This window comes from Carassius auratus, unplaced genomic scaffold (genome assembly GCF_003368295.1).
Source record: "Carassius auratus strain Wakin unplaced genomic scaffold, ASM336829v1 scaf_tig00029765, whole genome shotgun sequence".
NCBI classification, from domain to species: domain Eukaryota; kingdom Metazoa; phylum Chordata; class Actinopteri; order Cypriniformes; family Cyprinidae; genus Carassius; species Carassius auratus.
In genome coordinates this window covers 59,569-72,353 of record NW_020525792.1, presented here as the reverse complement: position 1 = coordinate 72,353, position 12,785 = coordinate 59,569, and the positions used below count along the sequence as shown (strand labels likewise).

The 12,785-nt window shown below is 36.7% G+C and overlaps 1 protein-coding gene across 1 annotated transcript in view; it reads right to left on the bottom strand.

Moving 5' to 3' along the window:
- Window positions 1-2,535: 2,535 nt before the first annotated feature.
- LOC113079888 (SLAM family member 9-like) overlaps window positions 2,536-12,785 on the bottom strand; it is a 38,073-nt gene continuing 27,823 nt past the window's right edge. Inside the window, exons 4-7 of the mRNA XM_026252119.1 lie at window positions 3,984-4,289; window positions 3,786-3,905; window positions 3,607-3,689; window positions 2,536-3,042 (exon numbers count right to left, since the gene is read on the bottom strand). Coding sequence (XP_026107904.1) covers window positions 2,992-3,042; window positions 3,607-3,689; window positions 3,786-3,905; window positions 3,984-4,289 — 560 coding nt within the window. The 3' untranslated portion in view covers window positions 2,536-2,991. The remainder of the gene's footprint in view (window positions 3,043-3,606; window positions 3,690-3,785; window positions 3,906-3,983; window positions 4,290-12,785) is intronic.

The window sequence follows — 12,785 nt, the reverse complement described above, 5'->3', positions numbered from 1 at the left end:
AAACGAAGGCTTGAGTCAAGGGCAATCATCGCCAATGACGTCATCACTTCGAGCGCAACAGAACCGGTGAACCGTTTTCTTCAACCAATGAAGTCAGTCAGTGTACTGTTTGAATAAATGAATTAATCCGGGATATTGGTTTGTTTGAACTCAGAGGGAGTGTCAGCCACATTAAACAAACTTAACAGCTTAAGTCATTTGTGGATTAATGCGTATTAGAGCTGTGAACCGTTTTAAACGATTCAGTTCGATTTGGTGAACTGGTTCAAAAGGATCCGGCTACATCGAATGATTCGTTCGTGAACCGGATATCACAAACTGCTTTGTTTTGAACTCGCTCACAAAAGACACAGAAGAGAAGGCAATGCTGAATAAAGTCGTCGTTTTTGCTATTTTTGGACCAAAATGTATTTTCGATGCTTCAAAAAATTCTAACGGACCCTCTGATGTCATATGGACTACTTTGATGATGTTTTTCTTACCTTTCTGGACATGGACAGTATACCATTCATACGGCTTCAATGGAGGGACTGAGAGCTCTCGTACTAAATCTAAAATATCTTAAACAGCTCAGCCCAGCACTAAACTGGCATGAGTTAAACTCAGACCACAGAAGGATTCAGTTTGACTCAGAAACGAACTGCTAGTGAAAGGGTCGACAATCTTTTCAGCATGACGTGCCATTTTGAGTTTTTCTGGTTAACCACTGTATCAATACCCTGTTCTGTATTTATACAGTACACACACTTTTTTAAACGATAAGATAAAAAAAAAAAAACCTTAGGCCTATTTGATTTTCATGCAAATTGTTTCTGAGGATTTTTCCATAAATTGCATATGGGTGGTGTTAGCGCAGTGGATAAGACACACGTCTGTGGTGTGGGAGACCCGGGTTCGAATCCACTGTGAGACACCAATGTGTCCCTGAGCAAGACACTTAACCCCTAGTTGCTCCAGAGGCGTGCGACCTCTGACATATATAGCAATTGTAAGTCGCTTTGGATAAAAGCGTCAGCTAAATGAATAAATGTAAATGTAAAATTGTGTTTTAAACTTTTCAAAAGTTTCTTGAATAATACAGATATACAGTTTTACCGTACTGAACACCAATGTAACCATTCAGATTAATCATCATTCTATATTAATGCGCTGCTTTAATTGATGTGTAGGCATGCAAAAAGTTACATTCAGAAGCTCAAAAACTTATCTGTGCTGCCACGCGACTTTTATTAATCGCTACATTTCTCAGCAACGAGGAGGGTAAAATCGCTGTTTTTTTCAATAGCTAAACTCAACTTCATTATTTATAGAGAGTGACACAAAACGCAAACAATTTACACCACTCTCTCTCTCAAAATGGCCATATAGTAGTTTTCTATGAAGGTATATTAATGCCAAATAGATTAGCATTCACAGGATAGGTGTTGTGGAAGTGTAAAATTGTAAGCGTAAATTACATTTACATGCACAAGATAAGCTTTGTGGAGGTGTAAATCGTGTTTCAAGCGTAAGAAAAAAATGATTTGCAGCATTTTACTGTTACTCATAAGCGTAATTCAAGTATTGTGAAACTGCAGCTTCATGCTAAAGCAAAAATACATATGATCTGCATTCTTTTGACTTCCATTTTTCTGCACACTTTTGGCACGTTGTTTTCACTAAAATACGCCCCTGGTGTGACAAAATGTTTAAAGCTCTTTTTTTTTTTTATCTTGGCTTACATACATTTTTATGTGTGCTATGTCATGCCATAGCATCATTAAACTAACATCTAACAATGGACAAAAGGTTTTTTTGTTTGTTTTTTTTCTAACCTATGGTTCTCTAACCACAAAGGCTGGTGTAATTTGACCCCTGACTAAGCATTTAAAGAATTTTGTGGAAGCATTTAAATAATCCTGTGAATGCACTTAAAGAATGCAGAATCTAATCATTATAATTGAATCTAATTTAATTTTGAATCGAATCAAACCGTTCTGAATTTGCAAAAAAAACATTCTCGAATCGAAAACCTGTGAATCATGAATCAAATCGCTGACTACCCAAAGATTCACAGCCCTAACATGTACAGTACATGAACATACTTTCCAGAAGGCCAACAATTCACTAAATTTATTTTTTTTTTTTTGGTCTAATTTGTTGAGATTGGTGTGATTTTAGGGGTTTTTGTAAAATTTGAGCCAAAATCATCACAACTAAAAAAAACAAAGACTTAAACTTCAATCTGTGTGCATTAAATTTATTTAATACAAAGTTTCACAATTTGAGTTGAATTGAAATACATTTACTTTTCCATGACATTCTAATTCATTGAGAAGCACCTGTATACTGTAATATTGAACTGTGTTTGACGTTTGTCAATGAAAACCTTGTAAGAATAAACCACTTGTAAGAATAAATCTTTCTACTGATGCCACAAAACACTGATTTTGCTTCTTTAAGCAACTTTTAAGATGAAATGCAATCAGGTCAGGTACATTTCACATTGTGATTTGTTAATGGATTTAGAACATTCATTAAATGAGCCTGACAATTCATGACTAATATTAAGTGACAACTTTATTTCACTTATTTTTAATGTTAATGCCACTTAAAGTCACTGAAATGGGAAAGCATGCTTCAAGTACACAGGAGTTTGTTCTGTTTTAATGAATAGCCCAAATATTTTATTGTGATCATATGTGGACATAAATATTAGACCCGAAATTCTGTATGTAATTTACTATTTACTTGAAGTTTATGGGTTAATAGGATGTCCCCTTTTTATCTACCATTCAGGTGAGGCTAAACACTGCACTACTGATTTACCTTTTAACATTCATTCTAAATGAATCACACATCAAGGTCACAATAAATTCAAAATCACTAATAATATACATATTAGAAAATACACACACACACAAATTATGCTGTAAACAGTAACTGTTCGGAGAAGTTGTTACTGTGTTTAATGCATCAAGGTGAGGAAACTGAGTATCAGAAATAGTTTGATCATTGTTCTGGGATGAAATGTGTGTAAATCACCTCGGTCATTTCAGACTCCTATAAGACAAAAAAAAAAAAAAAAAGGTCAAAGGAAGAAATGCAAAAACATAATTACATAAATTTGCTGTAAATTCACTATGAGGCTTAGTAATGCACTGGACCTGAATGTAATTAGGAAATAAATATGAAAAATTATTAAATTATGGGGTAAGAGCTAGTGTTTCCTGTATTAAATGATCATTGTGTGTTTGTGCATTATGAATGAGTCTCCGTGTCTTATGATTTCAAGACCTTTTTGAAATTTTAGAAGATCAAATAAATAAGAGCAAGCAGAAATAAGGCCTGTGGAAACCATACAACATGTTCAGCGCTAGAAAAGGGGACGGGGAAATATATACAGAAGCAAAAAAAAAAAAAAAAGACAGACAGACTAATAATGGCATACTGCACATTACATACAGCATACTGACAAATATTTTCAACAAGTTTGAGAAGTATTGTAAATGATACACATTTTAAAATAGTATTTTAAATTTTATTTTACAAATTTGTTGGAAAGCATATAAATGTCACTGAAATTATAAAGACGGACAAAGGACACAGTGCACGAAATGATCTTACCCTCATTTGTTTGTAGAATTGTGTTATGTCAATCTGTTTGTAGAATATTGCAGCTTGAGATGTCTCATCTTCATAGGTCTGAACTGTAATCAGTGTTTTAAATCAAAATTAGGCTATACAAATTTATTGTTTTACATAAAATAGACATGTTTTATGTTTAAACTGTAGATAGACTTGACCTGCATCTCTGTGATTCATGTGGATACAAAACATTCCAGACATAATAATAATAATAAACAGAGATCCAGCGACAAAGATCCCCACTATCACAGATACAGAGTCTGGAGAATTGAGTCTGGCTAAAAAGAAACAATCATTAGTGGGAGTGAAAGTGTCAGATCTTTAACAAAAGCCAGATATCAGTTTAGTGCTCATACCTGCACATGTGTGACAGAGTTTGCTGATGTCCAGATGTGTGATCTGGTTTCTGATAGGATTGTTGATCACACAGCTGTAGCTGTTATTATCCTGATATTTCACCTCCAGAGGAAGAGAGAGACTGATGCTGAGATCAGACACACTGATGCTGGACAATAAACTGTTTCCTTTGTACCAGGAGAGAGTCACATCACCCACATTCTCCACTGAACACAGCAGTGAACAATTCTGCTGGGATGATGAGGATGATAATGATGAAGAACATTGTGAAGAGTCTCTGGTAATGACAGGAATGGGCAGAGGAGCTGGAAAACATTAGACAATATAGATAAGTCAGTGGAGAATGTGACTTTTAGAAGGATTTCAGAACTTCTGGAGGTGAAGCTGGATCACGAATGATTCACGCAAACACAGACACAATTAACGTAGATCGGTGGAACATTCTCTTCAAAAACAAACATAATGCACAGCGTCTTCAGCGGATCAGATGTCGGGAGTAAATCATGACTACTATGTTCATTATTACAATCCAACAACAGAACACCTCAATCGCTTAGGAGTCATTCTTATCTACATCTGCTCTGGCAGTGAAACAATGACGGACTGATGGCAGCTCACTCAGGGCGGGTCTAAAGTACGACGCCAGTCCAGTCTGTGCTGAAACGTAATGATCATAATATTCTGAAATCATAATGAGTCATTATTGAATGATTCATTCATTTTGGATGAATCTTTAATGTGACTCGGGAAGAACGAGCCGTTTCTAGGAGTGATTTATTCAGTCGCGCATGCACTATATATTCTATAGGTTCTGTACTGGTATTGGTCTATTAGTTTACCAGTTTTAGTCAATGCAGTCTGAGCTGGAAAGAGAATTGATTAGTTCATGTCTCAAGTCTTCGGGTTTTTCGAGTCATTCAATTATCACGTGACAGACCCATAAGAGTTTAACCTATGCAGTCTGAGTCAGAAAGAGACTTAATAATCAGAATCATAATAAGAAAGAGCTTTATTGCCAAGTATGCTTGCACATGCAAGGAATTTGTTTTAGTGACATAAGCTTCCAATACACAGAGACAACAACACACAGACCAAAAAAAAAAAAAACGTATTTGTAAATGAATAGGTGTATATACTAGGGCCGGGACTCGATTAAAAAAATTAATCTAATTAATTAGAGGCTTTGTAATTAATTAATCGAAATTAATCGCATTTTAATCGCATATAAATATTTGACCTGAGAACAGTGAGAAGTAATTTTTTTTCACATGGATTTATAGTATACCATTGAACAATGACTGAATACATAAGCTTAAGCAACAAAATATTGTTTATTTTTGTTCAACCAAGTCTAGCAGACCAGTGCAATTTTTGCCATGAAGTGTAGCAATAGCATATTCAGAAACAATTTAGAAATAGTAAATTTCAGAAATTCAGGAAGCTTATAGGTGCTGGAACCTTCTGTAAAGAGTTTTTTAAGTAAAACACAATACTGTCAATTACATTCAGAACATTGGAAACACTGACTATTAGAAAACATCTCTCTGTTGCTTCAGAGGCCATAACATACTAAGTCCAACTCTCAATAACCTTGGCCAAAACAATAAAGAGTTCAACATAAACTGTTGCACCAACAAAATGATACATAGTTCAACATAAAGTGTAAAGTCCACGCTAGCTGCTATATGTTTTGCGTTGAGGTGATACTTGAGTCTCAACGTGCTGCAGTGATATGCGAAGCGAACGCTAGTTGGTGCTCCAGTATAATCGGTCCGCCGACACAAATCCAGTGAGAAACATTCCGTGGTGCAAAAATAAATTATTAAAAATGTGGGAATTTTTTTTTCTGTAATTAATTAATCTTAGTTAACGCGTTATTTTTTTGTGTAATTAATTAATCTCCATTAACGCGTTAAAGTCCCGGCCCTAGTATAAACAATTGTGCTGGAAATGATAATGGAAAAGAATTGAGTAAGATGCAAAGTTGTACTAGGATGGAGTGGTAACAAATATATATAAGGATATTGCACATTTGTATTGCATAAGTGGGGAACATTTAAAGGGTTAGTTCACCCAAAAATCGTAATTAATAACTCACCCTCATGTCTTTCCACACCCGTAAGACCTCCGTTTATCGTTGGAACACAGTTTAAGATATTTTAGATTTAGTCCGAGAGCTCTCTGTCCCTCCATTGAAACTGTGTGTATGGTATACTGTCCATGTCCAGAAAGGTAAGAAAGACATCTTCAAAGTAGTCCATGTGACATCAGAGGGTCAGTTAGAATTTTTTGAAGCATCAAAAATACATTTTGGTCCAAAAATAGCAAAAACTGAGACTTTATTCAGCATTGTCTTCTCTTCCGTGTCTGTTGTGAGAGAGTTCAAAACAAAGCAGTTTGTGATATCCAGTTCAAGAACGAATCATTAAATGTAACCAGATATTTTTTAACCAGTTCACCAAATTGAAGTGAATCGTTTTAAATGGTTCGCGTCTCCAATACGCATTAATCCACAAATGACTTAAGCTGTTAACTTTTTTTAAATGTGGCTGACACTCCCTCTGAGTTAAAACAAACCAATATCCTGGAGTAATTCATTTACTCAAACAGTACACTGACTGAACTGCTGTGAAGAGAGAACTGAAGATGAATGTAGTATGTTCGTGGGAGGAAAGGAAGAGGACAAAGGGGTCGGCTGGACTGCTGACGTATTTATTAACTTAAAATAACTTAAACTTCACAAACACCAAATGGTGACTTTTACTCTGACACGTTCGCACAACATTTACTCATTCCAGTTTCCGTTTCCGGTTCAGGGGCCTGTTCTTCGTACGTCGCTTATTACATCCGAGATCAAATGACACATCCAAGATGATATCATCGTGCTAATCATGATCCGGCTAATTGTTCTTCGAACACACCTGTTGTGTATGATTAATATCGCTGGATTGAGTTATGTGAGATAACTGCGCGTTCATGTGTTGTCTTAAAAGGGGATATGTATCAATACTCGAAACCATGATCAGCAGTGCAGCGATTGGCTGGTGGCAAGACAGCAATGTAATGACGTCATATAATTTAAAACAACACCTGACGAAAAATTTTACAAATTTCTGGACTTTTATAAGGAAACAGCCAAGCAAACAAAACTACATAAATGTGATAATAGATACATAAGACAGATAATAGATACGTTTTTATTTTATTAGAATTTTTTTTTATTATTCCCAATTATTTAGATTCGCAATTTATAATAGTTGTGCAGACTTTACATTTTTATTTAAATGTAGAAATTATCTATTCATTTCATTTTATATTTGGACAGATTTGTTACGTGACAGCATTAATGAAAGTTTCTAAAGGGTCAATATCATGTTATCTGCATCTCCTACGCTCCATCAAGCCTATCTTATAATAGCAGTCATCACTCAAAATAATGCACGACTCTATTATCTGTATAGCATGTGTGTAAGACTCTAATACAATTATTAATTTTATGACAAATAATTATTTCAGTGAGTTAAACTGGCTGTGTCTATAGTAGGCTGTTATGGACTACACAACATTTTTATATTATTTTTAAATATTATTTTTAATTATTATTATTTTAAATTATTGTCCCTGGATCAGTACGATATTCTTGTAATAAAGTAGCGGTGGTAGCAGACATATTTTGAGTATCAGTTCTGGTTAAAAAGAAGCGATCTAATCCTGTTTACATGAAATAAGCCTGCTCTCGAGCAGGTTTAAGCTTACGGACCTGTTGCTATGACAGCAGCTTCGGAATGAGCTTCGAAGAACCAAATGATCCAAGATCACGCCAAATCATCAACATTCAAATCCAGCTAACTGAGTTAGCGACGTACGAAGAACAGGCCCCAGGTCAGCAGTCCGTCTCTCAGTCGACTGCTTCCGTCTCTCCTGGCGTTTTATACTCTCTCCGCGCCAATTACTGAAACAAGAAACAGGTGTTGATAGTTTTTGCCCAAACCACTCACTTACCGCTCATCTCCTGATTCTCAGTCTCGCTGCAGACTTCGCTAAACCACGCCCCCCCTGCCACAATGAACACCGAGCCGAGCCAGATAACAAACTAAAGACTGACTCATTCACGAGTCAAGAACCGTTTCTGTCAGACGCGTCCGATTCGAGAACCGAGGAGCTGATGATACTGTGCATGTGTGATTCAGCGTGAAGCAGATTGACACACAGAGCGTCTGAACCAAACTCATTCTTTTGGTGATTGATTCTGAACTGATTCTGTGCTAATGTTATGAGCGCGGGTAAACCGAGGGTTTGGATGAAGGGCAATCATCACCAATGACATCATTACTTCGAGCGCAAAAAAAAAAAAAAAAAAAACGGTGAACTGTTTCTTTAACCGGTTTATTGAATCGAACTGTCCGAAAGAAGTACTGGTGATCCAAAAACCGATGCAACCGGTTCTTGACTCGTGAACGAGTCATTATCTGGCTCTGCTCTGTGTTCATCTTTAGTTCTCTCTTCACAGCAGTTCAGTCAGTGTACTGTTTGAGTAAATGAATTACTCCGAGATATTGGTTTGTTTGAATTCAGAGCGATTGTCAGCCACATTAAACAAGTTAACAGTATAAGTCATTTGTGGATTAATGCGTATTGGAGACGCGAACCATTTAAAACGATTCAGTTCGAATTGGTGAACTGGTTCAAAAGATCCGGTTACATCGAATGATTAGTTCGCGAACCGGTTATCACAAACTGCTTTGTTTTGAAGAGAAGAGAAGACAATGCTGAACAAATTCGGGGCGAGGGATGTGGGAACGAGCAAGGCCGGTGGAGTGATTGGGAAATTAACGACACCTGCGACCCACCACCGGTCTCGAGTCCCACAGAGGAGATGGAAGGATATAAAACTGGAGCGACCAGTTTTAAATCAGTTAGCTGGATTTGAATGTTGACGATTTAGCATGATCTTGGATCATTTGGTTCTGCGAAGCTCATACAGGAGCTGCTGTCATAGCAACAGGTCCGTAAGCTTAAACCTGCTCGAGAGCAGGCTTATTTCATGTAAATAGGATTAGATTGCTTCTTTTCAACCAAAACTGATACTCAAAATATGGTAAATGGTAAATGGTATACAAAGCACATGCTATACAAATAATAGAGTCGTGCATTATTTTGAGTGATGACTGCTATTATAAGAGTGGCTTGATGGAGCGTAGGAGATGCAGATAACATGATATTGACCCTTAAGAAACTTTCATTAATGCTGTCACGTAACAAATCTGTCCAAATATAAAATGAAATGAATAGATAATTTCTACATTGAAATAAAAATGTAAAGACTGCACAACTATTATAAATTGCGAATCTAAATAATTGGGAATCATGAAAAAATATATAATAAAATAAAAACATGTATCTATATCTGTTTCATGTTTCTATTATAACATTTATGTAGTTTTGTTTGCTTGGCTGTTTCCTTATAAAAGTCCAGATTAATTTGTCAAGTTTTTTGTCGGGTGTCATTTTAAATTATATGATGTCATTACATTGCCATCTTGCCACCAGCCAATCGCTGCACTGCTGATCATGGTTACGAGTATCGATACATATCCCCTTTTAAGCCAACACATGAACATGCAATTATCTCAGATAACTCAATCCAGCGATACTAAATCATCAGCCGGATCAAGATTAGCACAATGATATCATCTTGGATGTGTCATTTGATCTCGGATGTAATAAGCTACGTACGAAGAACGGGCCCCAGGCCTGGGCTTTATTTTAGGTTTTGGTTTTTATTTGTGCGCATCAGTCGTCCATGAGGGGCTAATGCGCTGTTTTGTGTTTATTTGGAATTATTAAAATGTCGTTTGATTGTCCGCCGGTTCCCGCCTCCTTCTTCCCGATGAATATGGAGATTTTATTATTACACGTAGTTTTTGCTATTTTTGGACCAAAATGTTTTTTTCAATGCTTCAAAAAATTCTAACTGATCCTCTCATATCACATAGACTACTTTGATGTTGTTTTTCTTACCTTTCTGGACATGGACAGTATACCGTACACACAGTTTCAATGGAGGGACTGAGAGCTCTCGGACTAAATCTAAAATATCTTAAACTGTTTTCCGAAGAAGAACGGAGGTCTCATGGGTTTGGAACGACACGAGGTTGAATTATTAATTATATAATTTTGATTTTTGGGTGAACTATCCCTTTAACTGTTCATGAGGAAGATTGCCTGGGGAAAGAAACTGTTCTTGTGCCTGACTCTGCTAGTATTTGCGGCTCTGAAGCGCCAGTCAGATGGCAAAAGTTAAAAGATGGGGTAACTTGGATGTGAGGGATCCAGAGTGATTTTCTGAGCCCTTTTCCTCACTCTAGATGTATACAGTTCTTGAAGGGTGGGCAGGGGAGCACCAATAATCCTTTCGGTAGTCTGAACCGTTCTCTGTAGCCTCCTGATGTCTGATTTTGTAGCTGAACCAAACCAGACAGTTATTGAAGTACACAGGACAGACTCAATGACAGCTGAGTAGAACTGTTTCAGCAGCTCCTTTGACAGGTTAAACTTCCTCAGCTGGTGAAGGAAGTACAACCTATGTTGGGCCTTTTCAACAATGGAGTCAATGTGATTGTTCCACTTCAGGTCTGAGAGATGGTGGTTCCCAGGAATCTGAATGACTCAGTCACAGTGCTGTTCATGATAGTGAGTGGGGGGAGTGCAGGGGGGTTTCTCCTGAAGTCCACAATAATAATAATAATAATAATAACAACAACAATAATAATAATAATAAAAACCGACTCTTTATTACCTTGTTACAACATTCAGTTTTATGGAAAATAACCATAATGACAGAAATTCACACATTTATCATCAAGTAAAAAGCTACAATTTTAGACCAGAAACGCAGTAACTGTAAGAGTAAATAATAATTATAATAATGATGATGATGATGTTGATAATAATAATAACTATGCACCAGTTTGTAAGGAAGCTTGTAAATTAATTTCTCTATCCAATGCTGTCACGTCACAGGTGAAAAGAATGAACTATGGTTAAAGCCTTTTATACAGTCTATGGTTAAAGCCAGTAGCATGCCGTGGGGTTTCAGTCATCGCCTTAAATAAGCAATTGTAAACTACATACCCTTACACATCTCTGTAACAGCAAACGCAGCCACTTGTATATAATTATCATATTATGCCGCACACAGGCTCTCAAAAGCAATGACAGCTGATCAACAAATTCAACAGTAGACTAGATTGTGGTGGGTTAAATTCAGAGTAAATTTCCCTACATGGATCAGTAAAAGTAATCCACTAGTACACGATTCACTATGAACATTCACATCACTCTAAAATGACAACGCACCCACAGGGGCAGAACTGTAAAAAATACTGGACATCGACACACCACACCACAGCATTATCAACCACTACGTACACCTCCATAATGTGCATGAATCAATACTCATCAAATAATAAAGCACATAGCTCTCTTGTTAATAAATTATGTGCTTTTTACATTCCATGTCCATTCCATGAATTTTAACAGGGGAATCCTGCCAAAAATAATAATAATAATAATTTTTATTATGTAGGATATTTCAGTTCAACCTCAACAAAACTTATCATAGGCCATTTTGTGTACATTACACAAATGAAAATGATACCTAAATAATAATAAAAAATTTTTTTACATAATTGTATTTTTATAGGGCAAGCAGAGAAGGCCCTGCAGGCCCTGACAGCCCACCACTGGTTAACCTTATGGGGCTGTCACGTGATCAGTATCGGTTTTTGGCACGGGCGAACAGGGCAGCCACCTGGGGCGACACTTTTTCATGACACAAGGGTGGCGGCATGCACAATTATGAAAAAAAAAATGTAATCATAATACTCTGCACTGCTGCCATGGAGCAGTTTTCTATTAACTATCAATTCACTGTGTGAGGAATTGGCAAATAGGCGCCCCTTCTTAATGAGAAGGTGCCGTGTATGCGGTGCCAGGCTGGACAGAAGTATTGCAAATGCCGAGGGACAGAGCGACAATTCGTGAGAGAGATCGAGAGTGTTCGAGAGCGAGTGAGATGTGTGAGAGCGACAGGGCTTGAGAAAGGCAGAGTGTGTCCAAAAGTGAGTGAGAGTGCACAAGAGCATGACAAGCCCAAAGGGTGAGATTATGCCAAACGCTGTCAAATACGGCATTTTAAACCATATTACACCACAAAATACTTTGTGATTACAAATTTCCGTAAAAAACGTGTGAAAATATGTCAATGATGCCGTATTTGATGGTGCTTTTTTATGTGCATGAAAATGCTCAATATAATGAGCCACGCCCGCTGATTTCCGCAGCCAGTACGTTTGAACGGTTTTCACCCAATCAACGGGAAACTAAAACGGACCACACTAATTTAGCGCAGATCATTTTAGCCAAATTTATTAATAGGATATATTTCTGTACAATATCCTATAACATTTTTGATATTTTCATTTCTACTAACATTACACATATTAATTAAAGATTGTACCTCTTCATCATAGTTTAATGTAGGCTAATGTTGATTAACCGGTGTATCAGCACGGGGTACCATGGATGAATCAACATTGGATTATGATTAGATTCTGCAAATTGGATCAACATTGATATTGTGACGTTTCTCCGTCGTACCTTTCAACATGGGTGAATACACAACTGTACATTCAATTAGAACCTAGTTTGCATTTAGATCAACAATGTACATTCATAAGGTTAAAAATCAAATGACTGGCAGCAATGGCTTTACAAACCGACTTTAATAAACTACCACA